The 27,549-nt window shown below is 41.4% G+C and overlaps 2 protein-coding genes across 3 annotated transcripts in view; both read left to right on the top strand.

Annotated features, from left to right (window-relative positions):
* The first annotated feature begins 5,241 nt into the window (after positions 1 to 5,241).
* LOC307004703 (tripartite motif-containing protein 16-like) overlaps positions 5,242 to 27,549 on the top strand; it is a 53,936-nt gene continuing 31,628 nt past the window's right edge. The window contains exons 1-3 of the mRNA XM_079624113.1: positions 5,242 to 5,923; positions 9,134 to 9,229; positions 9,317 to 9,550. Of these exons, the coding sequence (XP_079480239.1) occupies positions 5,351 to 5,923; positions 9,134 to 9,229; positions 9,317 to 9,550 (903 nt within the window). The 5' untranslated portion in view covers positions 5,242 to 5,350. The remainder of the gene's footprint in view (positions 5,924 to 9,133; positions 9,230 to 9,316; positions 9,551 to 27,549) is intronic.
* Positions 17,519 to 26,681, top strand: LOC307004722 (histone-lysine N-methyltransferase set-1-like). 2 transcript variants are annotated; one of them, XM_079624138.1, is made up of 6 exons: positions 17,519 to 17,625; positions 18,187 to 18,328; positions 19,766 to 19,952; positions 20,184 to 20,255; positions 26,224 to 26,265; positions 26,363 to 26,681. In XM_079624138.1, exons 1-5 carry the CDS (start codon positions 17,520 to 17,522, stop codon positions 26,236 to 26,238), a joined length of 522 nt encoding a protein of 173 aa, XP_079480264.1. In that variant the 5' UTR covers position 17,519; the 3' UTR covers positions 26,239 to 26,265; positions 26,363 to 26,681. The 2 variants fall into 2 exon arrangements, with proteins under 2 accessions (XP_079480264.1, XP_079480263.1); XM_079624137.1 differs by lacking the exons at positions 26,224 to 26,265; positions 26,363 to 26,681 and having other exon boundaries at positions 20,184 to 21,001.

Raw genomic sequence — 27,549 nt, forward strand, 5'->3', positions numbered from 1 at the left:
TCAGAGTAGAGCCGCTGCTCCTCCACATCGAGAGGGGTCAGCTGAGGTGGCTCGGGCATCTGTTCCGGATGCCTCCTGGATGCCTTCCCGGGAAGGTGTTCTGGGCGTGTCCCACCAGGAGTAGACCCCGAGGAAGACCTAGGACACTGCTGGAGGGACTATGTCTCCCGGCTGGCCTGGGAACGCCTCGGTGTCCCCCGGAAGAGCTAGAGGAAGTAGCTAGGGAGAGGGAAGTCTGGGCATCTCTGCTTAGACTGCTGCCCCCGCGACCCGGCCGAGGATAAGCGGAAGAAGATGGATGGACATTTGGTTAATTGATTTTGTGTGATTGTACCCTATGTTGCACCCTGACCCCAGTCCACCTAGGGGCATAACATTACTGAATAAACACCATGCAATTCACTTCATATTGTACAGCAGTACTGAAGTCTAGTCTCAACTGTTTTTAGAAGTATTGTTCATATGGAAAAAATATGCTTAACCCCTTAAGCGGCACCCCCTTTTTTTAATAGACATGAAAATGCACATTCCGAACTTAAATGGTTGTAATTCAAGAATGCTTTGGAATATAGATGTAAGATTGGTCTTGTTTTAAAGAAGACATTTGGCAGTGTATTAAGATTATAGAAATAAATTAAGAAAGTTAAACAGAAAAAAAGTTATAGAAGTTTGAGTTTATGAAAATGTACAATGTTAAAATTTTATTTATTCATATTTTATATAAAATATAAATTTTCAAAACCTGGTGGACTCTAAAAATGCAAAAAAATCAAAGCCAAAAATCTGAACAAGTTGTGTTTAAAATTTTAGGTTGATATCTCAAAAAATAAGCTTTCAGTGAGATTTAGTTTGGGCGCAGTACCAAACTTTTTCAATAGTTGACATTACTGCCCATAAGGGCGCCTCCATTTCCATATGTTGTTTGAGTGATCTGAACCATTATTTTTTACAATTTTCATACAATTTATGAAGTAGACATCCTATTCAGAAGTATTATTGGAAGTTTGGCAGATTTTGAAATGAATTCAACTGAATTCAACACAAAAAGAACATGTATGCTAGAACAACTTGGCTAGAAGACAACTGCAGTGCAACTGTCCTCAATGAAACATCCCCTCCTAACTTTACTTTTATGAGTGTCTGCAGAGCGGGTAGGAGAGGTGGGGGAGTAGCTTCTCTTTTTAAAGATGTCTATCCATGTAAGCAAATATCATTTGGTAATTACCCGTCTTTCGAATATCTGGGTATTGTGTTAAAAGGTGCTCCATGCATTTTACTAATCATTGTTTACAGGCCTCCAAAATACTCTTCAGCCTTTACTGAGGACTTTACAGAACTGCTATCAACCATTTCCTCAGAGTTTGACTGTTTTGCTATTGCCGGAGATTTCAACATTCACATAGATAATGCAGAAAACAATATGGCAAAAGAAATCAAAACTGTTTTAAAAACTTTTGATCTGACTCAGCATGTACATGGACCGACACACAATCGTGGACACACTCTAGATTTACTTATCAGTAAGGGTCTAAACATTTCATCGATTGTTATTAAGGATGTAGCACTGTCTGATCATTTCTGTATTTTCTTTGATATATTGATCTCTCCTGCCATTGAAGCTAGATCTGTGTCTGTCAAGAAAAGATGCTTAAATGAGAACACTAGTGTACTATTTATGAAGGCTATATCTTCAACACCAAGCATATCTGCTGACTCTGTTGATTTTCTCCTTGATTCTTTTAACTCAAAAGTTAAAAGTGTAATTGATGATATTGCTCCTGTGAAAGTCAGGAAGAGTGGTAGACAAAAGGCACCTTGGAGAAACTCAACAGCAGTGCAAAATATGAAAAGACAATGCAGAAAAGCAGAGCGCATGTGGCGGAAGACAAAACTTGTAGTCCATTATAACATCTACAAAGACACCATCCATGCTTTCAATATGGAATTAGGCAAAGCTAGACAGACTTTCTTCTCAAATATTATTAACAGCAACTTAAACAACACACGCACTCTTTTTGCTACTGTAGAGAGACTGACAACCCCCCCGAGCCAGATTCCCAGTGAAATGCTCTCAGACAGCAAGTGCAGTGAGTTTGCTTCTTTCTTCTCTGAGAAAATCAATAATATCAGAAAGGTGATCAGCACATCCTTGAGTTGCACTGGGGTCAGACAGATCAGACCACAACCTGAGAAAGTAGTTACTATGTCTGATTTCAAAGAAATTGATGGCAACATTTTGGAAGAAACCGTACAGCACCTTCCCACATCTTTCTTCAAAAGTGTGTTAAACAGCTTAGAAGCAGATCTCCTAGAAGCGGTAAATGCCTCACTTCTCTCTGGGAGTTTTCCAAACTCCCTGAAAACTGCAGTTGTCAAACCCCTCCTGAAAAAGAGCAATCTGGATAAGACTATATTAAGCAATTATAGACCAATCTCAAATCTTCCTTTCATTGGCAAGATCATTGAAAAAGTTGTTTTCAATCAGCTGAACAAATTCTTAAGCTCAAATGGATACTTTGACAATTTTCAATCTGGTTTCCGATCGCATCACAGCACAGAGACAGCGCTCATAAAGATAATTAACGATATTCGCTTAAATACGGATACAGGCAAATTATCAGTGTTGGTACTACTCGACCTCAGTGCCGCTTTAGACACTGTCGATCACAACATACTTCTTGACAGGCTGGAAAACTGGGTAGGGCTTTCTGGGATAGTCCTAAAATGGTTCAGGTCATACTTAGAAGCGAGAGGTTATTATGTGAGTATAGGAGACCATAAGTCTGAGTGGACATCCATGACATGCGGAGTTCCTCAAGGCTCAATTCTTGCGCCACTCCTATTCAACCTGTACATGCTCCCAATGAGCCAAATAATGAGAAAGAACCAAATCTCTTACCACAGCTATGCAGACGACACACAGATCTACTTAGCCCTATCGCCTAACGATTACAGCCCCATTGACTCCCTGTTCCAATGCATTGATGAAGTAAACAGCTGGATGTGCCAAAACTTTATTCAGTTAAACAAAGACAAAACTGAAGTCATTGCGTTTGGAAACAAAGATGAAGTTCTCAAGGTGAATGCATACCTTCACTCTAGAGGTCAAACAACTAAAAATCAAGTCAGGAATCTTGGTGTGTCTCTAGAGTCAGACCTTAGCTTCAGTAGTCATGTCAAATCAATAACTAAATCAGCATACTATCATCTGAAAAATATTGCAAGAATTAGAGACTTTGTTTCCAGTCAGGACTTAGAAAAACTTGTGCATGCTTTCATCACCAGCAGGGTGGATTATTGTAATGGACTCCTCACTGGCCTTCCCAAAAAGACCATAAGACAGTTGCAGCTCGTACAGAACGCTGCCGCCAGGATCCTGAGCAGAACCAGAAAATATGAACACATCACACCAGTCCTCAGGTCTTTTAACTGGCTCCCAGTCACATTTAGGATTGATTTTAAAGTATTATTACTGGTATATAAATCATTTAATGGCCTAGGTCCTCAATACATTGCAGATATGCTCACTGAATATAAACCCAATAGATCACTCAGATCATTAGGATCACATCAACTAGAAATACCAAGGGTTCACTCAAAGCAAGGAGAGTCCGCTTTTAGCTATTATGCCAGCCGCAGCTGGAACCAGCTTCCAGAAGAGATCAGGTGTGCTCCTACAGTAGCCACATTCAAATCCAGACTCAAAACACATCTGTTTAGCTTAGCATTTACTGAATGAGCACTGTGCCACTGTGCGTCCGACTGTTTGCACTGTATTTTATTTTTTATTCTAAACTGTTTTAATTATTCTTATTTCTTTTGATTATTTTAATTTCTTCTATGTAAAGCACTTTGAATTACCATTGTGTATGAAATGTGCTATATAAATAAACTTGCCTTGCCTTGTATGTGCATTATAGCTCGCTGCCACATCACAAATGGTGAATCTATTATTTTTTTCTTTATATTCAAAACATTTTCAGACCTTTATTTCTAAAATAATTGAATGGATGCTATCTTTTGAACTCTTGGCGTGAAAACAAACTGAGGTTTCTACCATTCTTTCATGATTTTTCATGTTCATCACTATTTCAAAATAAAGGTCTGAACACGCCTTAGCAGTATGAAAATATTCTTGTTTTTTCCCCCCCGATTTGTACTGGGGAGAACTTTGGTTATACCAGCTGTAATCCACTAAACGAGGCTTCATGACGTCATAACTGTTCGAAACACTTTGAAATTGAATTTGTTCACGGCTGGGGGCGATGATCTGGGGGCGATGATCTCCGTCACCCGAATCATAAGGAGTGACTGAGAACCAATGAACAAGTGTCTGTGGGTTTTACCTGATCTCTGATCAGTTTTATACATTTGTAGTTGTTTTAATTAGACATTAGTATAATTAAAATGAATAATTGTAGTTAAGAGTCTTATTGGCCTGTTTAGATGAGCCATTCATAGAACAAACAAAACAAACCCTGACAATTTATAAAATAACATATATACACTTGATAATCTCATTAGATGATTAGATAATTCCATTTGAAAGATTTTACTTTCAATAAAAAAATTTGCAATAGATTTGTAAAAGCGTGTTTTTATGGTCAGTCGAGTTAGGTGTCGGATTGTTCCGAAGCCATGACACAATACGGCACATTTGCTTCAACTGTTTCAGTGTTCCACGAAACTTTAATCTGCCCACCCCTAGATGCAGCACACTTTATTAAATAAACTCAAAACTAGACAAAGACAAACTCAGACTAGGGAAACAGGACAGGGGAACCAATCAACCAAATAACAAGAACTCACCAAGACTGAACTAGACACAGGGCTTAAATACAAAGACAAACAAACTAAACAAGATAACAAGGGGGCATGGCTAATCAGAAACACCTGGGGAGACTAATAAATAAGAAAAACTACAAAGGACTACAAAACACAGAACAGGAAATAACAAAAGTCCACACAAGACAAGAGGGAACACAAGACAGGAATCATGACAGATAGGAAGTTCGGATCATATTACTCAGATCTTTAAGTCTCTTTTAGAAAAAAAAAAAAATCCTCACCGTTAATATTTAGTGCACACTTTTGGGACTACTGAATCACAAGGACTGTCAATAAACACCAGTGCACTGAAGTGCTATTGTGACTGAGTCATCATTTCTTGTACAGGTAATACTTGATGTATTACCATCATGCCTCGTCATACTGCTTTCCAGACACGCCTGTTTTGCACACGGCACTCAAACACAGAACCAATAAACAGGAATCACATGAGTTCAGAGAAAGTGAATCTGAAGTGCAGTTGAGTTGTTGTGTGTTTGTGTCTCTGTACACATGCAGTAAAATGGCAGAAGCCAGGTTTTCTCAGGATGATTTCCTGTGTCCATTGTGTCTGGATCTCCTGAAGGATCCAGTGGCCATTCCCTGTGGACACAGTTACTGTAAGATCTGTATTACAGACTGCTGGGATCAGGAGGATCAGAAGAGCGTCTACAGTTGCCCTCAGTGCAGACAGACCTTCAGTCCAAGACCTGCTTTAGCTAAAAACACCATGCTGGCTGAAGTGGTGGAGAAACTGAGGAAGACTAAACTTCCTGCTGACTGTTACGCTGGAGCTGGAGATGTGCAGTGTGACGCTTGTACTGGAAGAAAACACAAAGCCGTCAAGTCCTGTCTGGTGTGTCTGAACTCTTACTGCCAGAATCACCTTGAACAACATGAGAGTTTGTTTAAAGCAAAGAGACACAATCTGACTGATGCCATTGGACGACTGCAGGAGATGATCTGCCAGAAACACGACAAGCTCCTCGATGTTTTCTGCCGCACTGACCAGAAGTGTATATGTTTGCTGTGTACGATGGATGAACATAAAAACCACGACACTGTATCAGCTGCAGCACACAGGACAGAGAAACAGGTATGAGGTATAACTTAAAGAGTCCTATCATGCTCATTTACAGGTTCATAATATTGTCAATTTTTTTACTAGAATATATTTACATAATTTAATGTCTGTTTTCACCCTCTGACTGAACACTGTTTTAGTTTCTTTAAAACCCGCCTTTCGAAAATCGCAGTCTCCTCTGATTGGTCAGCTGGCCCCAGTCTGTTGAGATTGGTCTAATGCTTAGGGTGTGTCGGAAATGTGACCCGCCTTAAAATAAAGAAAACTTAAACAGTGATGGGAAGGTGGAGGGATGGTGGAAGAATTGACGCTGGGACGGCGCAATGACTGCTGCTTATATAATGATTGACAGGACTGAATGATTAGGCTCCTCCTGAACCTACGTTTGCAACTTAATTTATAACATCTGACCTGCATCAAACTGCATTGTTCAGAAAACAGTCGTTTTAAAAGAAAACTCAAGACTACAATGAAGGTGTTTCAGGGAGTTCAGAAACAGTGACACTGATATAGAGAATAACTCCCGCTAGAGGGACTTTGTAACTTTGCAGAGCCTTTTCATGCTTAAACAGCAACATTACACATGAAAGAAAGATGAAAAAGCATAATATGACCCCTTTTAGTAGTCAAATGTTTTTTTTTCATTTTCATCGCTTAGTCATGTTATTCAAAACTGGTATGACTTGCTTTTTTTTCTGATGTATTTTAAGGACTGTCTCATCTGGCAATATATTGAAAGTGAAAAGGGTCCAAAAGTTTCAATCTTAAAAAATGGACATTAAGTAGCATAAAAGTGAATAAAATAAATAATTTAAGTTCTAAAGCGATAAGAAAAGGCTTGCTCGATTTCATGCAGCGCTGTGCAGACCGATCGCTAACTGACTTGAAACCGTGAATGCCGGTTAGAAATTTTGTCCGACCTGAGATAGTGGCAACGGCATCAAAGTAGTGCAAGACTGATTCAAGAGCATTTTGCAAAACTTCTCCAGAGCTCTGATGACGACACAGCTGTCCCACGATGACAACGATGTGTCTTGACATATAAAACATAGACCCCACTACATTGGTATTTAAATTACCACCTGTGCACCGCACCGGTCTCGTATCTCACGGAGGAGCTACAGAACCATAAAAGGAGCGATGACAGTGGAGGACAAGAAAGGACCAGGCCTGGACTTTTACGTTATGTTTTGTTTGTGTGTGTGGTAGTCATCCGTGAGGGACTGCTGCTTTACTTTCGTTTAGTGTTTTTTTATTTTATAATTGAAGTTTGTGAACGTTCCCTTCTTCCCATAACAATTACCTTGTTACACTGTGCCAAACCTGGGAGGAAGGAGGAACGCGCTGTCAAAGAGCCCTCGCCGCTGTGGGGAATCCGTGGTGCCATAGAGCCATGGACGGTTGAGTAGAATAGAGCCCCATCGCGGGAGTACCCCACAAGCCTGCGAGGGGTATTGGGGGTACGTGGCAAGCAGGGTGGGGCTGAGAACCGTGAGAGAACGGCGTGAGGCTGACTGATGATGAGCTCACCGGTCTCGTATTTCTCACGGAGGAGCTTTGGAAGCAAAAAAGGAGGAGTGACGACAGTGAAGGACGAGAAAGGACCAGGCCTGAACTTGCGTTGTGTTTTGTTTGTTTTATAATGTGTTTGCAGCAGTAGTCCTTTACTTTTGTTTTTTGTTTGTTTTGGAATTAAAGTTTGTGAAACGTTCGCCTGTTCCCGCCTCCTTCTTCCCATAACATCAAACCTTGTTACATTGACAAATATTGGATTTATTTCACTTCAGCTGTGATAAAGTATGCAAACACAGCGTCACTACGGGAAGCAGAAAGTGTCAGACTTCACGTCTGTTTTCAGCTCATCCCCGACTGCAAGTGGCAACTCTCAACGATCGCTTACTACCAGCCGCAGCCAAAGACAAACACACCTAAAAATCAAATATGGTGACATGTTTAGTCATGTCACATGCATGAGCTAGTGAGGTTTGATGTTATTGATGTGTCACCATATTTGATTTGGGCTTTAGAAACAAAGACATTCTTCATAATATCTTCTTTTGTGTTCTGCAAGAGAAAATCAGTTTGGAAAGACTGAGGATGAGTAAACAATGAAATAATTTACATTTCTGGGTGAACTATCCTTATAAAACAAGGAACTGATGAAGTAATGATGTCACTTATGATTGAAGCTATAATACATTTAAAATAACCTTAGGAGGGCAGTCGTGGCCTAATGTTTAGAGAGTCAGACTGATAACCCGAAGGTTGGGGGTTCGATTCTAGTACACTTCACTTACAGTGCTATGCATAAGTTTAGACACCCATGCTAAAGTTGACTAAAAAGAGGAATAAAAAATCATCTTTTGGAAATTGAACTTAATGCCTTAATTTAAAAAAATAGGAAAAATCCAACCTTTAAGGACACCAATTTTCTTTGTGAATGAATAATGTATCGTAAAAAAATAAATGTTCTTCCTTAAAATACAGGGTGCATAAGTTTGGACACCCCTATGTTAAATTCCCATAGAGGCAGGCAGATTTTTATTTTTAAAGGCCAGTTACTATATGGATCCAGGATACTCTGCATCCTGATAAAGTTCCCTTGGCCTCTGGAATTAAAATAGCCCCACATCATCACATACCCTTCACCATACCTAGAGATTGGCATGGAGTACTTTCCATAAGATCATCTCTCAATGCAAATCAAACCAGCTGTTAGGCTAACTGAAATAAAACCATGCCAATCTCCAGGTATGGTGAAGGCTATGTGATGATGTGGGGATATTTTAATTCCAGAGGCCAAGGGAACTTTATCAGGATGCATAGTATCCTGGATCCATGAAGTAACTGGCCTTTAAAAAATAAAAATCTGCCTGCCTCTATGGGAATTTAACATAGGGGTGTCCAAACTTATGCACCCTGTATTTTAAGGAAGAACATTTATTTATTTACGATACATTATTCATTCACAAAGAAAATTGGTGTCCTTAAAGGTTGGATTTTTCCTATTTTTTTAAATTAAGGCATTAAGTTCAATTTCCAAAAGATGATTTTTTATTCCTCTTTTTAGTCAACTTTAGCATGGGTGTCTAAACTTATGCATAGCACTGTACCATGCAAGATCTTTAACCCCTCACACTCAACACTTCACCGATATTGGATTCATATCTGTTTACCTGATGATTTGTGTGATGTTTCTCCTGTCATTGGTATGTCCTTTAGCACCAGCTGAAGGAGACGCAGAGGTCGTTCCAGCAGAGGATCCAGCAGAGAGAGAAAGATCTTCAGCAGCTGAGAGAGGCTGTGGCGTCTCATAAGGTGAGTCTGGAGAAGAAGAGAAGTTTGAGACGTCTCAGTCAGGACTCACTGAAGCTCACTGTGTGATTGTGATGTGTGTCCTAACAGCGCTCTGCACAGACAGCAGTGGAGGACAGTGAGAAGATCTTCACTGAGATCATCCGCTCCATTGAGAGATGCAGCTCTGAGGCGACACAGCGGATCAGAGATCAGGAAAAGACTGCAGTGAGTCGAGCTGAAGGACGACTGGAGCGACTGGAGCAGGAGATCAATGATCTGAGGAGGAGAGACGCTGAGCTGGAGCAGCTTTCACACACACAGGATCACATCCATTTCCTGCAGGTAACAGAGATCTAGAAGAACAGGGTCATGGTGGACTAGAGCAAGAGACTCACAGAGAAACATTTCATGAGAGCAGAATGAGCCGTTGACTGAAGTGTTGATCTGTGTGTTCGGTTATTATATACCGTAAAACTTCAAATAATAGCCGAGTCCCAAATAGACACCTGTCTCTTTTACACGCTTGGTGTGGCTACAGGTTTGGATAAATAAAGGCCGGTCTCAAATAGAGGCCGGGTCTGTTTTTTAGTTTCGGGTTGTATTTAATCTTCTAAAACCCGTCAGATCGTCTGTTTAAAGGGTAACTAAACCCCTGGTCAGATCACCCGTCACTCAAGCTCCCTGCGAAGGGTCAATTCTGGTACAGAAATGAATAATGAAGCCTAAATGTAAAATAACACGATTTGTTCACTGTAGAAATCTTTGTTAAAGGGTAACTAAACCCCTGGTCAGAGCCTGACTCCACCCACTGGCAATATTTGAAAAATGCTGGAAAAGTGGGCAGAGCCCAGCGGAGATACAGGGGACGAACTGAGGGCGGGCACCTGAGACCCGCAGTGACGGAGTGATTGACAGCTGCTGTCAGACTCGCTAAGATGGAGAGTGACGCAAGTAGCTTTGCAACAGAGCGGTCATTTGAAGTCGAGGACTTTTCTCCCCCACCTTCCCCTGAAGTGGAGGAATTGTCTGTGGACACAGAGCCAAAACCATATAAATTCGAGCCGCTAGCTCAAACTGCGCTGTCGCATCGCATCGCGATCGGCATCCGACGATGCTAGCAAAGCAGCCGCGCAAGAGAGAATGGGTCCAGTATCTGAGTGGATTATTATTACTATTGACCTACGTTAATCATATTTTGCCGCTATGTGAAAAAAAAAAATCCAGCAAAACGTGCCGGCGGTTGTGGAGTCCATGCAGGAAGAGCAGCGTTTGGCACACAAGTGCATGTAAACACTGGCGCTAATTTCCAAGTCTGGTGGAAAGTTATACAGTCCAGCAGTGCTGTTGCAACCGGCAACACTACACATACGTACCATCCTAACCACAGATAAAGCTAATGCTAAAAATCTACACTATCCTAACTGATGCAATACTATGCTACTAACTAACTATGCTTCTAACAATACTAACAACACTAACAACTATGCTAATTAACTACCTAGGCTACACAAAATAATCTAAATAACTATAAATGCTATGCTAACTAGATCCTAAAATACGCTATCCTGATCGTTTTCAATACTCGTAATTCCAATTTCCAACTCCTGACTCGCTACAGTGGTTTTGACGGAACCAGATTCTTTATACCACGGGCTGCCAAGGGCGTGGTGAGCTCGCACCAAGGGCGTGGCAGAGTACCCCTACGTCACAGAGTACCTCTACTTCAGGAGATTCCGTTTAACCTGAAGAGGGCAGCACTCAGTTCTATGGTGTAGATTGGGCACGCAAGAGAGCCCTGCACATTTGGGCGGGAGCTGTTAGCGCAAGCAAGGTAGGCAGAGAGAGTTAGCGGTGCGTCACGTCTATGACAACTCGAGGTATCGTACACCGCACGAGAAGCACCGTGCCGCGTCTATGACAACTCGCGGTATCGCACACCGGATGAGAAGCACCGCGCCACGTCTATGACAACTCGAGTTATTGCACACCGGACGAGAAGTGCCGCGCCACGTCTATGACAACTCGAGGTATCGCACACCTGACGAGAAGTGCCGCGCCACGTCTATGACAACTCGAGGTATCGCACACCGGACGAGAAGTGCCGCGCCACGTCTATGACAACTCGAGGTATCGCACACCGGACGCACTTTGTTAGTTTATGGCCAGCAATATTGTTATGTTTAAGGACATTATGGAATTAAGATCATGTCTATGTTATTATTGTACTGTACAATTAAATACAATCGTTGCTTAGTCTGCACTGCAGTTTGAATTCACTTTATCTCAGAGCGTCCGTTAACTGAATTGAGAATATCATCTGAAAATCCGATAGCATCAGCAATTTTCATTCAACCAGCTGCTTTCTGTAAATGAATGTAAAACTAAATGTATATCGCAGCACAGGGTGAAGTCTCAACACTAAATTAAAGGCCTGTCTCATATAGACGCCTGTCTCCAATACAAGCCGGTGCAGTTCGGCGATTTGGGAAAATAAAAGCCCGGCTATTATTTGAAGTTTTACGGTAATCCTCAGTCAGACTCTCATCTAATCATCTTCTTTTGAAAGAGTCGCACTTACAAATGCAGTTCAGCTCTGGAAATCTCTTTTTTTTATAAAATATATATTGGATTCCAGACAGCAACAGCTCAAAACTTCACTAATATTTCAACTTTTTTACTTTCAGTTTCACCCAGCTAGATTCCCCATCATCTCTTTACTTATCTTTTTACAATCTTTGACTTATACTATACATTTTGAGTAATGTTTACATTTATTTGTTTATTTTCATCAAAACATTAATTAATTTAACAGTGAAGTCCTCAAATAGGAAGTGAGGATGTATATTAGTGATGCTTCAGCGTATTTAAACCACAAAACCTGATATTAGGATCGTGTCTTTAGAGTCAGAGCCACTAACTGCTCAAAAGTTATAAATAATGGTCAATCTACTCATTGCTTTTGAACTGCTTTTCCTGGTCAAATCTACTCAGTCCTGCCATGTGCAGTGGTGTCAAAAGTACACACTTTTGTCACTCAAGTAGAAGTATAGATACTGGTGTTTAAAAAGACTCTGGTAAAAGTAAAAGAATCAACTCAACCTCTTTACTCAAGTTAAAGTGAAAAAGTACAGGCTCTAAAAAAGTATAAAGTAACCCTAAGAAAAAAAGAAGAAAAAAAAACACTAGACTGTTGGACCTCGTCATTGACACCAACTGTTAGAAATAGAAGCTTAATTTAACAACAGATTAGAACTACATGGATCCCAAGACATGGTGAAACATATCAAACAAAAACATAATGCTATCAAAGACACTAAACTCGATGGGCATGTTTTCCTCAAACTTTATTGGAATGCAAATAGACTTTCAAACTGAGGTAGTAATATTGAAGACATACCCTGGCCGGCAAAACTATCAGAAAATTATTTTAGCAGCAAATGACTGACTTGAGTGTCTGTGTATTAAGGAGTGTGATTGTCAGTGCGTGTTAAGGAGAGAAATATACTGCATACATTTGAGTGTGGGAGGACAAAAAGAGAGACAGATACTTCAAACTGAAACTTCAAACCTATGCAAAAGAAACCCCTTCAAAACATGGAGTATCTCATATACTGTATACAGAGAAACACTACCAAAAACAAAATCAAAGTTTTGCACATGGCACTAGGAGAATAGGAGAGTTAAAGAATATACATTTTGTATGTGCAGTGAGTGTATTTATGTTAGTGGTATACATCTTTGTTGTGCATTATTCCCTGAGTCCCATCAAAAACTTGGGAGTAACTTACTAAAGTGTACCCTAGGTACATGTCAAAACAGTCTCTGTAGCCTGAAGTGCTTGACTTGGGATTTTGTGCAAGAACAAAAGTGCATGTCTATGGCGTTATTTTCCTGTCAAATGTCGAGAGCGCATTATTGTAGCGCGAAAGTACATTAATATAATGCGCGAGCGCGAATCTCTCTGCTCGCGCACGAAATATGATGCGCGAGCGCGAATCTCTCTGCTCGCGCGCGGAATATAATGTACCGAGCGCGAATCCCGCGCGCGCGCTCTCAGATACACGCTGCTCTTGTAAGAATTTTCTCTGGGCTCGCTCAGAGAATATGCCTGCACTTAAAACCTGTTCAGTGCCATCGCGAATCTCTCCTCTTCGCTTAAAGTAAGCGTGTATGTGCTTAGACTGTGACCCGTGCGTTCGCGCATGCCTAAGTACTCTTCTCTTCCATTTCTTTCTCTTTGCTCTTAGCATAAACGCTGTCAAAACGGCAACAACCAATCATAAATAGGCTTCAACGGCTGACCAATGAAAACGCGACATCGTACATGGAATCTTTTTGGTTGATATTGAACCGCACATGGAATAAGTTCAATCAAGACAAGCCGAGATGGAACCGCGGAATCGACGAGTTTTATTTGTTTTGATCTTAAATATGTCAAATGTATCTTAGAAATGTCTGGGAAGAGGGCGATTGGATTATTTTACATATAAATGAATGACCTAGACTGTCTATCTTAAATTATACCTTAAACTAAAGCTATATCTAACGTTAATACGTGTTTCCCGAAACGTTCTTATTTAATTATAACTTTATAACATTTTACTAACATTCATTAGTAAGGTTGGTCTGGACCACTCTTAGCTATAGGATACCTTATCACTGTGATAGGCTATATATGAATATAATTCTGAAGCTGTAGGCTAACACACCCAGTGTTCAATTAGGATTATGGCAAAGAATAAATTATGCAAAGATTCACTGCTAAATTCAAATGTGCTTTTGCACTGAACCAGAGACAAATGCGCTCAACTCTTGTCATATTTCATACACATATCTATTTTTTTCTATGCTACTAGTAGTAGCTACGTGGTGGTGGGGTACTTACATGTTACTTAGCCTACATTCTTATATGTATATGTATAAATATATTCCTTTGTGTTCAACAGATCAAAGAAATTCATACTGGTTTGAAACTACTTGAGTGGGAGCTAAATTATGACTTTAATCATTTTAATTTTGGGTTTAATTTTAATTTTTCCCTTTAAGCAACAATAAGGTATAGTTCGGGGAACACGTCTAGAAAAGGTATCTTCAAATACCTTTAGAGTCTTATCTTAGATTCCCCCCAAATATTTGTTCAGATTTGAATTTAGCAGTTGATCTCGCTACGTACTTAATGGTTAAAAAATGGTGTGATTGCACGAGACAATGTGTTAATTATCAGACGTAAAATATTATTTTTGCCTTTTGGAATCGGCTTTCAAATCTATTTGGCTCAAAAATCTCACTTTCAATGGGCATGGCACCTGTAGTGTAATGTGGTTGACAGTCTAGGTCATTTATATGTAAAATAATCCAATCGCCCTCTTCCCAGACCTAGTTTCTAAGATACATTTGACATATTTAACATCAAAACAAATAAAACTCGTCGATTCGGCGGATCCATCTCGGCTTGTCTTGATTGAACTTATTCCATGTGCGGTTCAATATCAACCAATAAGATTCCATGTACGATGTCGCGTTTTCATTGGTCAGCCGTTGAAGCCTATTTATGATTGGTTGTTGCCGTTTTGACAGCGTTTATAGAGAGCCTAAGTCCCGCCCCTCCGCTTCCGGCTCATGGGACCTTATTTCGGAAAAAATATGTATGGAAGTCAATGGGGAGAGATAACTTATCTTTTTATTACGTCTGAACTGTCCCCTGAACTACACATATGATGTTTGTCAATTTAAAAGGTAAATATGAAAGTCAAGAAAGTCGCAGTTTGTCATAAAACAGAAGAGTAACGTTTAGTTGTATGTGAAAATCGCTCGATGAACTACATCTCTCGTCTCGCACTATGTAGCCTACGTCACAAGATCCGTTGCTCGTATGTGTGTATTCTGGCTCAAAACACGAGTCAGGCATGACGGCGTAACGTTACGATTATAATGTAAGACTATAGAAAAAATGACAGACGTTAGCTTCAGTAAAGTTAGCTTCATTCATTGAGAGAAAAGGTATGACGTCGCATGTGCGCCTTCTGGGTTTGTAGTCTTTGTAATTACGTATTTTCATAGTCTTATACCTCAACCGTTTTACATCAAACTGCGACTTTCTTGACTTTAAAATGTATCTTTTAAATTGACAAACATCATATGTGTAATTCAGGGCACAATTCAAACGAGATCAAAATATTTGTTGTCTCTCGCCATTGACTACCATACAATATTTTTCCGAAATAAGGTCCCATGGTGGTCGACCGGAAGGGGAGGGACTTAGGCTCTCTATGCTAAGAGCAAAGAGAAAGAAATGGAAGAGAAGAGTACTTAGGCATGCGCGAACGCACGGGTCACAGTCTAAGCACATACACGCTTACTTTAAGCGAAGAGGAGAGATTCGCGATGGCACTGAACAGGTTTTAAGTGCAGGCATATTCTCTGAGCGAGCCCAGAGAAAATTCTTACAAGAGCAGCGTGTATCTGAGAGCGCGCGCGCGGGATTCGCGCTCGGTACATTATATTCCGCGCGCGAGCAGAGAGATTCGCGCTCGCGCATCATATTTCGTGCGCGAGCAGAGAGATTCGCGCTCGCGCATTATATTAATGTACTTTCGCGCTACAATAATGCGCTCTCGACATTTGACAGGAAAATAACGCCATACATGTCAGTCCATGTGGAATAAAAAGAGAGTGTCTGTTGGTGTGTGTGTGTGTGTGTGTGCGTTGGTGCGACCGGATTATGAGGACAAAAACCATGGATACATACCGACTCTATGAGGACATACCGTAACTACGAGGACAGCACTAATGTCCTCATAAGTCGAGCAGTGTAGAAAGGCTTATCAGGCTGCGCCTAACCACCTCCCGCTTTTTCTCAATATGTCCTTATAAATCCGTTGTACCCGTTTTTCAGTGTGTGCCAGTGTATGCTCAGAGTGTATAATCTCCCTCTATGTGAAAGTCGACGCTACTGCAGTATCATACACATTTCACACACCCAGACCACGCCCAAGCGCGATTCATTGGTGGAACGCTGGAATCCTCGTCAGTGATTGTCTATGTGAAATTCGACGCTAATACACCCAGACCACGCTCAAGCGCGATTCATTGGTGGAACGCTGGAATCCTCGTCAGTGATTGGCTGCTGGAATCCTCGTCAGTGATTGGCTGCATTTCACATCCGTCAAAGTCAGCGCGCCTGCGCCTCTGATCTTCTATCGCAGACGTGTGGTGTGACGGTGTGATTAATCCACTGTCTATGGATTAATCTGAAGGTTAATCATCATCATGAAAGATTAATTAGCAGAATTCGAGCGAAGTTGACGAGCTATAGTGGGAGATTTTCACTTTAAATCACGAGGAAGGTAAGTGCGTTTATTTATATATTCTACCTTTGTGGAGTTAAGTGTCATGAGTCAGACAGTTTTGAATAACGTTAGTTACATTACTTTAAACGTGGCCATTAATCGGGCTAATATAAGTCCATAAGCAGTTAAAATGGCGTCTCCAAACAACTTGAACATGCTATTCACGTTTTTTGTTTTGTTTGGTACTTAAACGAAATTCTCTTGTTGTTCATAGACACATACAAGTATTAGTATTAGTTGATGAAAGATACATCTCCATGGATGCTATGAGAGAATTAATTTACATTTTGAAATAAATCAAATCTATGTTGTCATGTCATCATGATGACTGGTAAAGTTGAGTGGATGAATTTACAGTTTAATACAGTAAGATACAGAAATCTATTAAATAAACAGAAACGAAACTAATGTAAAAGTATACTTTCATTAATGTAAAAGTATACTTTCATTAATGTAATGTTACTGTCATTAGAATGACTTGAAAAAATATTTAGTTTATTCATTTTAGGGCTGGATATTAGCAGACATTTTATGATTCAATTTTAATTCACATTCTTTCGATTCTATTTCCAATTTGATTTTACATGTATTATTTTAATGTAAATCAGGTGTAATACATGTAACATTTTCTAAAACTTTCTCTCTATAGTTAATTTTTCTAAGTAACGAGTTTAGTTAGCTTCGTTTGATCTGAGGCGCCACATTAAAGAGTGATAAAATGGTATTAAAATGGACTGAATTTGAAATCGGAGACTGTTTCTTATCATAAGTAGCAAGCCTCAAAACCTCACTTATCAACTATTTATGTGTAAAATGTTGTATTTATTGATATAGACTACAGTCTGACAATAATGTACTGTATATAAAGCATCTATCTATCTATCTAATATATATATATATATATATATATTTATATATATACACACATACTAATTATGTTGTCTGGAATGTTTTCAGTCAACATGTTAAGAAAGAAGAGAATAAAACCTGAGCAGGATGCAAAAGAACACATATTGTCGGGCAAAGACAAAGCCTTCATTGAGGGACGACAAATCAACACATTCAAAGGTAAATTGTGCACCACAAGGCAATTTGACTATGTTCAGACTGCAGGCAAATCAAATCATAAAGTAGGCATGCACTTGTAAGAATGAAAAGTAGGCCTATTGCTGGCAGTCTGGACATGATCTTTCAAATTCACACATTTTACCCTTGGGTAAGCCGCTAATTTTTTCATAAAGGTTAAGAGATGGAAAAAAAAAAACTTTAAACAATTTTTTTATTATTATTATTTTAAAATAAATACTTAACTATGTATACAGAGAATAATGTAAACATTATTCTCTGTATACATAGTTAAGTATTTATTTTTATTTTATTTGTTGTACCTAATTTGGTTACAACCAAATTCAACTAGTAGACTATATCACAGTGAAAACCAATGCTTGATTTTTTTTTTTTTTTCTTTATTTATTTTTTTTTTTTCTTGCACCTCATATTACATTTATACATTACACAGTTTTACAGGATTTAACTCTTTAAAAGGATAGGTTGGTTAGCTGTGTAACATATAGGTGCACTTGGATTCATGTTTTATTTGTATTATTATATATTATTTTGCTCTTTTAGGGAGAGGTGTGTTTGCACTTGAGCACATTGAACCATCCACCTTTGTTGTTGAATACCGTGGGATTCTCTCTCAAAGTAAACATGTTAAAGATGTTCAAGGCAACTACTTGTTTGACTTCACATGGAATGGAACCAGTTATTGGTAAGCTGGCTGTTTCTTTTTTGGTTTATTTATTTATTTTTGGTTCATATTCAGAGCAAACTAGTTGCATGTCATTCTAATAAAAACAGTTATGATTATGATGATGATTATTATTATTACAATATAGGGCTGCACGATTTGGGGGAAATGTCATATTGCGATTGAGGTCAATATTGCAATTGGAATATGCAATTGCGATATAATAAACAAATGGTTTCATGAGTCTACTTGCTTGGATCTAAAGCAAAATGCACACACAGATTAGTGATAATTCTGAAATGTGTATTTCTCAACTCAAACTAGCAACAACAACTAAATGATTGATAACATCGAAGCCATTGATGTCTGGATATAAATTAATCCACCCCCATTAAAAACATTAATTATAGCCATCCAACATTACAGTGATTCCATCATTACAATTGAAAGCTATAATAAAAAATAAAAAAAACATTTATTAGACTTCATTAAATATAACAGCTTTTAATTTAAGTGAACTTCAAATAATCCTCACATAAACCCATAATAAATGTCATATTTACCTGTGCCCTCCCTTTCTTTCAGGTATACAGAAATTTAATAAAGTTATCAAACATAATAAATAGACTAATCCTTATTAAAGCTACATAAGTTCTTTAGTCAAGAGCAGTGAGTAATTTTCTCTGTCCCCTTTGTTCTTTGATTTACTTTACTGACAGGAAGCTTTGGCTGCTGGCCCTTTAAGAGCAGCCGCTGCTGACAGAGACGCGGATCTCACATGCGCCTCATTCTCTCACAACTCTATACGTCCATCATAAGACTGCTCTTATGTTATGAAGATACTCGACAAACGACATTTTGGCATAATTGTGTGTTATTGTTCGTTCAAGCGCGAAAGAGAACTGTATTTCTGGCGCATGTCTTTCTATGAGTCACAGTCGGACATTCAGCGAATCAGCGCGCTCTCTTTTGACTTGTCTCGCATTAATGGTTTTAAGCAATCGCATGAGAGCATTATCATGTAACACTAGCCAAAGGATGACAAAAAATAACAGATGCTGCGTTAATTGCGTACCAGCCCATTGTTTATTTTACACAAAATCGCAGCATTTTGCGTCATATAATCGCACAGGCTTGACATCGCGATTACGATTGCGATAAGATTAATCGTGCAGCACTATTACAATAGCAGATTTGCTATGGTTCTCATAACATGAGGAACTTATTAGTTAGTGATAATCAATAACATGGTTATTTTTCAACTGGGGTATTATTTTTTTACCTTAAGTGGATCATCTGACCTATTAAATTCTTAGGAAGTCAAGTTAACTTTAACCATGTGTATTTGAATATAGGTTAAATAGGCCAAGGTTAGCCTAACCCAAATGTTCAGTTAGAACCGTATGTTTCAGTGTGTGTCTATGTTTTAAGTTTCTTACTGCACTATTTTTATCACAGCATAGATGCAACAAAAGAGTACGGTGGACATTCACTTGGACGACTGGTGAATGATCCAAATTGCAAAGTCAAGACAGTCATTGTTGACGGAAGGCCACACCTGTGTCTGTTTAGTATAAGACATATCTTTCCAGATGAGGAGGTCACATACAACTATGGGGATTCCTCTTGGCCTTGGCGTTTAAGGGTGAGTCTCTTAAATAATTTATCACTGAAAGTCAACCATGTTCTGTATTTCATGAATGTTAGTTTTTTATATGATGCAGATTATTTTTTTTAAATTCTGCATGTCTGCTTTGTGCACGACGGAGCAATGAAAGGGACACTAGATATTTAGACTGATACTAGAATTAGTTGCGGTGACCAATTGGCAAACATCCTTGCCTCAGTGTTGTACCTGTCTTTCTCATAATTACAGGAATTGTGTGACGAGACATCAGTGGCTGTGACTGAATGCAGTGTGAATCCTTCCTCATCAGTGAAACAGAAAGTAAGTGAGCGCATGTTCCTTCATTGTTTTCTTCTCTTTGACACAGGCAATGTTAAGTGTAGGATGGTTGGGCACCATACTAGACTGGTTGACGTGGACTGTCGTCTTAAAGACCCTGTTGTGACGTCTCAAATTCGAGTAAAATGTACCTTGCTCGGTTCATTCATTTTCATAACTCGTGCGTTGGGGGATGGGCATGACACTGACCTGAAATGTAAGGACAGTTCTCCACTACGAGGACCGTCATGTCAGGGATAGGGTTTGAGGAAAAGATGTTGCTTTGGGTATGTGTCGGCTGCTTCTTTATTGTGGATAAGCTGTAGACCCAATATGCACACTTTTCAATCTGGATATGCTTTGTGACTTTCAGTCACAGAGATGTAAACTGTTAAGGCCCATTCACACTAACCATAACTGTGTTAGGGTCCAACCAGCAGACGGTAACGTTCTGTTTATTGTGATCGCATCTTTGACTGCCGCTTATATATTGAAGCATGTTATAGCAGAATTGATTCCGATTGGCTGTCAATTAAGCAATGTATCGCAATACAAAAATGCAACAATATATATTGTGGATAGTGACAATATGTATTGTGTATAGGACACCCAAAAATAAAAGTTACTGTTTGAGGGGAAACAATCAAGTTTACAGAGTTTTAGTGTCAATACTACATTAAACTACTATATATATATAATGCAGTGGGGGAATATTTGTGGGTCCTGATAATGCTAAATGTCTTTTGTTACCAGTGAAAAGTGGCCTTCATTAATTTAAATATATCTAGTTGGTGACAGAGTGCAAGCATATTTGTCTAAAACAAATCCATCCATCCATCTTCTTTTGCTTATCCGGGGCCATGTCGCGGGGGCAGCAGTCTAAGCAGAGATGCCCAGACTTCCCTCTCCCTAGCCACTTCCTCTAGCTCTTCCGGGGGGACACCGAGGCGTTCCCAGGCCAGCCGGGAGACAGTCTCTCCAGCGTGTCCTAGGTCTTCCCCGGGGTCTCCTCCCGGTGGGACGCGCCCGGAACACCTTCCCGGGAAGGCGTCCAGGAGCCATCCGGAACAGACACTCCACCCATTTGCATTAACCCTTTGAGCCCGACGGCATCGTCCACGACGCCACACGACTCCTCCGATAAATATTTATATTATTTGATTGATTTTCTTACCGTTTTTTTGCAGCAGAAAGCTAACGAGCTAGCCGTCACGGGGGTGTCTTTGGTGTCTTTCTAGCCTTTACAGAAGTTTTTCTATCCAGCCTGGAACTTATGCGTCCTTTTAGAGTGTTTCAGCAATAAATCCAAACGCTTATATCCAAGTTTTATCCACTTGATGTCCATAATTTATACATTTTCTGTCATTTTTGCCGCTAGCTCGATGCTAGCTGCCATTTTGGATATCACGTGATTCTTTGCGTGAGGTTGTTGACCAATGACAGGCTGATCCGTCGTCCACGTTGGTGTGCGTCATTACGCATGAACCAAGGCTGATATTGTGGAGAGAGAGAGAGAGAGAGAGAGACGCACGGCACAGTGGTTTCGAGGGGAGAGAGAGACGCACAGAGAGACGCAAGTTTTGAAGAATACACGGAGAATAATGGATCGTCAGAGATTGAGAAACATGGATCTAAATCAAGCGCTGGCCTTTTTTGATGCCATGGAGGATGATGGATTTTCTGGAGAAGAGAGCTATTTGACTGATGAGGAACTCGATTACCAGGATGGTCTAGACACTGCTGAAGAGTAAGTTCCATTTATTTATTTACTGTAAAAGTATATAAAAAAAACGAATATTATAAAATATAAATTTTCTAAATATGTAATAATAAGTTCTGTAAAAGTAGTATTTCGTTTTCTATGTTTGTTACAGAGTAGTAAGAGTTGTGGATTACACTTTGTCTCTCAGCCATTGTTTGTATCTCTAGGTAAACTCAGACAAACAAAGGATAGTGGGGGGTTGGTCACACCTTTTAGCTGTGGAGAGAATGTCTCAAGGATGTTGTAGTGGGGGGTTGGTCACACCTTTTGGCTGGGGAGAGAGTGCTCATATTATAGCTGTGGTGGGTTGGGGGGTACAGTAGCAATCTCAGCCATTGTTATCTTATGTGAGAAATCAAATACAAAAACACTAATTGATCTGATATGTATGATCTAATATTTTGCTTTATTTGTTTTACAGTCATGATAATGAAGACACCAGCCCACCCACCCGAGCCAGACAGGAAAGCTCCCATTCTTCCGCTGAGGAGGGTCCTCCCACTTCTGCTGCAGCATCCCAGCCTTCCACTTCTGCTGCAGCATCCCAGCCTTCCACTTCTGCTGCAGCATCCCAGCCTTCCACTTCTGCTGCAGCATCCCAGCCTTCCACTTCTGCTGCAGCATCCCAGCCTTCCACTTCTGCTGCAGCATCCCAGCCTTCCACTTCTGCTGCAGCATCCCAGCCTTCCACTTCTGCTGCAGCATCCCAGCCTTCCACTTCTGCTGCAGCATCCCAGCCTTCCACTTCTGCTGCAGCATCCCAGCCTTCCACTTCTGCTGCAGCATCCCAGCCTTCCACTTCTGCTGCAGCATCGCAGCCTTCCACTTCTGCTGCAGCATCCCAGCCTTCCACTTCTGCTGCAGCATCCCAGCCTTCCACTTCTGCTGCAGCATCCCAGCCTTCCACTTCTGCTGCAGCATCGCAGCCTTCCACTTCTGCTGCAGCATCCCAGCCTTCCACTTCTGCTGCAGCATCGCAGCCTTCCACTTCTGCTGCAGCATCCCAGCCTTCCACTTCTGCTGCAGCATCGCAGCCTTCCACTTCTGCTGCAGCATCCCAGCCTTCCACTTCTGCTGCAGCATCCCAGCCTTCCACTTCTGCTGCAGCATCCCAGCCTTCCACTTCTGCTGCAGCATCCCAGCCTTCCACTTCTGCTGCAGCATCGCAGCCTTCCACTTCTGCTGCAGCATCGCAGCCTTCCACTTCTGCTGCAGCATCGCAGCCTTCCACTTCTGCTGCAGCATCCCAGCCTTCCACTTCTGCTGCAGCATCCCAGCCTTCCACTTCTGCTGCAGCATCCCAGCCTTCCACTTCTGCTGCAGCATCCCAGCCTTCCACTTCTGCTGCAGCATCCCAGCCTTCCACTTCTGCTGCAGCATCGCAGCCTTCCACTTCTGCTGCAGCATCCCAGCCTTCCACTTCTGCTGCAGCATCGCAGCCTTCCACTTCTGCTGCAGCATCCCAGCCTTCCACTTCTGCTGCAGCATCGCAGCCTTCCACTTCTGCTGCAGCATCCCAGCCTTCCACTTCTGCTGCAGCATCCCAGCCTTCCACTTCTGCTGCAGCATCCCAGCCTTCCACTTCTGCTGCAGCATCCCAGCCTTCCACTTCTGCTGCAGCATCGCAGCCTTCCACTTCTGCTGCAGCATCGCAGCCTTCCACTTCTGCTGCAGCATCGCAGCCTTCCACTTCTGCTGCAGCATCGCAGCCTTCCACTTCTGCTGCAGCATCCCAGCCTTCCACTTCTGCTGCAGCATCCCAGCCTTCCACTTCTGCTGCAGCATCCCAGCCTTCCACTTCTGCTGCAGCATCCCAGCCTTCCACTTCTGCTGCAGCATCGCAGCCTTCCACTTCTGCTGCAGCATCGCAGCCTTCCACTTCTGCTGCAGCATCGCAGCCTTCCACTTCTGCTGCAGCATCGCAGCCTTCCACTTCTGCTGCAGCATCGCAGCCTTCCACTTCTGCTGCAGCATCGCAGCCTTCCACTTCTGCTGCAGCATCGCAGCCTTCCACTTCTGCTGCAGCATCGCAGCCTTCCACTTCTGCTGCAGCATCCCAGCCTTCCACTTCTGCTGCAGCATCGCAGCCTCCCACTTCTGCTGCAGCATCGCAGCCTCCCACTTCTGCTGCAGCATCCCAGCCTCCCACTTCTGCTGCAGCATCCCAGCCTCCCACTTCTGCTGCAGCATCCCAGCAGCTGCCAGGAATAGGCTAGAGGATGGATACCCGACCCAAGCCCGACGGGACCCGCCGGTACCCGACGGGCTGGGCCGGGTTCGGACAGATATTTAGAAATGATGTTCGGGTTCGGGTCGGGCTCGGTCACATCAGCGCGAAGGCATTGAACATTTTAAATTTAAAACAGGTTATAATGTAGGTAGCCAATGTGCCTGATGCTTTCACTTGATGCAAATGTTCGTTTTTGTGATTAAAAAATATGTAAAATATTACCATAACATCTGTCTTCCTGTGTGCGGAAATTTGTTTATGTAGCCGTGGCGCTGAAACGCTCATCTATTGACATTTCTGAATCTCTTCCTTTCAGTTGCTTAATAAAAGCGGGCTTTCCACACAAACAAACGTACATGTGTCATTAGTATGAGAATAAAAAAAAACGGGATTTTAACTTTCGGTCTCGGGTCGGGCTCGAACATAAATATCTGTATGCCTGTCGGGCTCGGGTCGGGTTCGGTTTACTGCTCTGTCGGACGCGGGCCGGGCTCGGACAGAAAAATTCGGCCCGATCCGCACTCTAGAATAGGCCATGAACGGCTGCAGTCACGGTCTAGAGGGAGAGCGCGGTCAAGGTCAAGATCCAGATCCAGATCCAGATCCGGCAGCTTGAGGGGTCGACAGAGTCCTGAATCCACAAGGTCGAGATCTAGATCACCTCAGCCAGCAGCCCCAACTCCATCATGGAACAGTAAGAGTCAGCCAGACATCCCTCCAGTGCCCAAAAGGTTCGTCCCAACAATAAAGCCAGGACATCATCCATATACACACCATTGGACCTTTTCAAACTTTTTGTCAGTGACAGTGCAGCAACCACTTTGTGTAATAACACATACACAGACGCTGCAAAAAAAACATTGCCACTGGCAAAAAATATTCCTGGAAAAAATTAACTGTTGAAGAATTTTTCCAATATTTAGGACTGACTTTCTTTTTTGCACTGGTGAGACTGACAAATATCCGGGACTACTGGAGGACAAACACCATTTTCAGCCAACAGTTTCCCCACTCAGTGATGGCACGTGACAGGTAGCAGGTAATTTCCTGGAACATCCACATGAGCAACCCTGATGAAGATGTCCACAACGACCGGAAGAGAGGGACACCAGCTTATGACCGGCTGTTTCGTCTGAAGCCCCTTTTAGATGACATCAAACATGCATGCAGAGCATTTTATCGCCCACGGCAGAACCTTTCAGTGGACGAGAGGATGGTGCCAACAAAGGCTCACACTGGCATGACGCAATATATGAAGGCGAAGCCAACTAAGTGGGGCTTCAAACTTTTTGTGCTGGCAGACAGCAGCATTGGGTACACTTTAGACTTTGCTGTATACACGGGGAAGTCTGTGTTTGCTTCTGGTGTAGGACTGGCATACGACTCGGTTATGTCCCTCATGAGCAAATCATTCCTAGGGAGTGGCTACAATGTGTATGTAGACAACTTCTACACAAGTCCAAAGCTATTCATGGATCTCTACAGCATGAACTTTGGAGCATGTGGCACCTACAGGGACAACAGAGACGAGGATGCCCCCGCACAACCACAAATGCCATGAACAAAAAGGATCCTAGGGGCACCATCAGGTGGATCCGTGACGGCCCTCTGGTTTTCGTTTAGTGGATGGACACTCGGGAAGTCTCTGTCTGCTCCACAATTCACCCGGCCTTCTCTGGCAACACAGTTCAGAGGAGGGTAAGAACTCAGGATGGAGGCTGGAACACCAAATCCATTCCATGCCCAACCCCGGTCACTGAATACAGCAAGAATATGGGAGGTGTTGATCTTTCTGATCAACTCATCCAATACTACTCCGTTCACCAAAAAACATTTCAGTGTAAAGTGGTCCTTTTCGTGTTACACAGGACCAGAGACTAGTTTTCCCTGTGTGCTTATCTGCTGATATTTCACATGGTCCGAAACTGTTTAGATTGTAGGGCTGGAATACATTTTAATTGTTGCTTTTTACCCCTCAGGAAAAAGCCAAATGAATCAGGATGAAACTGAGAACACCAGAGGTATTTAAACATTTGGGTATATTAAAGTTATTCCATGTATATACATATAGGTGTATAGGTATACATATGTATGTTTGTTTGTTTGTTTGTTTTACAGAGACCAAATTGAGGAGAATAGTGAAAAGGCCATGGAGCCCAAATGAAGTGAATGCTGTCATGAAACATTTCAGAGTCCATATTTCAAAGGGACACCTTGCAACAAAGGCAGAGTGTGAGCAGTGCAAGACTGCAGAGGACCCTGTTCTGAGAGAAAGAACGGCCCAAAATATAAGGGATTTCGTGAGGAACCGAGGTTTGATGTTGAAAAAGAAATCATCTTAGAGTTCTTCGAGAGATCAGTGTTGCCTTCCATTAAAGGTTGTATCAGCGATTTCAGGCCCAAAAATAGGCCCAAATATAAATGATCACATTCATCTAATTTTTCCTAACGATCCGCTAGCTGCCCGCCCCATAAGTATGCCGTCCAAAAACCGCGTCTCTGTAGGCAGCCTAGGCTCTCAGATCTGCACACAAAAGGTGGGGGTGTTGTGGTTTGAGATTTTGCGGTGATTGGTTGGAACTGTCGGTGATTGGTTGGAACACTGTTTATTTTGGTTTTGGTGGTTGGTGAAACCCATTGTTTTTGTGTGCAGATCTCAGAGCCTAGGCTGCCTACAGAGACGCGGTTTTTGGACGGCATGCTTATGGGGCGGGCAGCTAGCGGATTGTTAGGAAAGATTAGATGAATGTGATCATTTATGTTTGGGCCTGAAATCGCTGATACAACCTTTAATGTCTGTGGGTTTTGTTCTCTAAAGTGTTTTTGGGCCAGAAGAGTGTTCAAGACATCCTTTTATTTACTTTTATTAAAACACTGTTTTGAAAGAAATTTACAAATACATGCATTTACTGGAAGGCAATTTAATTTGGTTTTATTTCCAGTGTGTTGCTGTGGTCATTTTGAGGCACACTCCCTCATGCACTTTAGTCCCATAATGGTTAGAGATGTACCGATTACAATTTTGTATTGTAATCCAATTCCGATTTTTTCCGAGGTTGACCCGCCGATACCGATTTTAGCCGATTCCGATTTCATTTTTTCTAACCACTGAACAGCACACACATTTATTTTCTATATGTTTTTTTTTTTATATAAAACACCATATACTTCTACCCAAACTGAATAATAAAAACAAGTTTAAATGGGTGAATTTTCTATAAATATTTTTGAGTCATTTCATTTTCTTTTCTGACATAGCCTATTCCAGTTCTTGTTAAAACACACTAGACATGCAAATTCAGTGC

This window comes from Phoxinus phoxinus, assembly GCF_949152265.1.
Source record: "Phoxinus phoxinus genome assembly, chromosome: 9".
Lineage (NCBI taxonomy): Eukaryota > Metazoa > Chordata > Actinopteri > Cypriniformes > Leuciscidae > Phoxinus > Phoxinus phoxinus.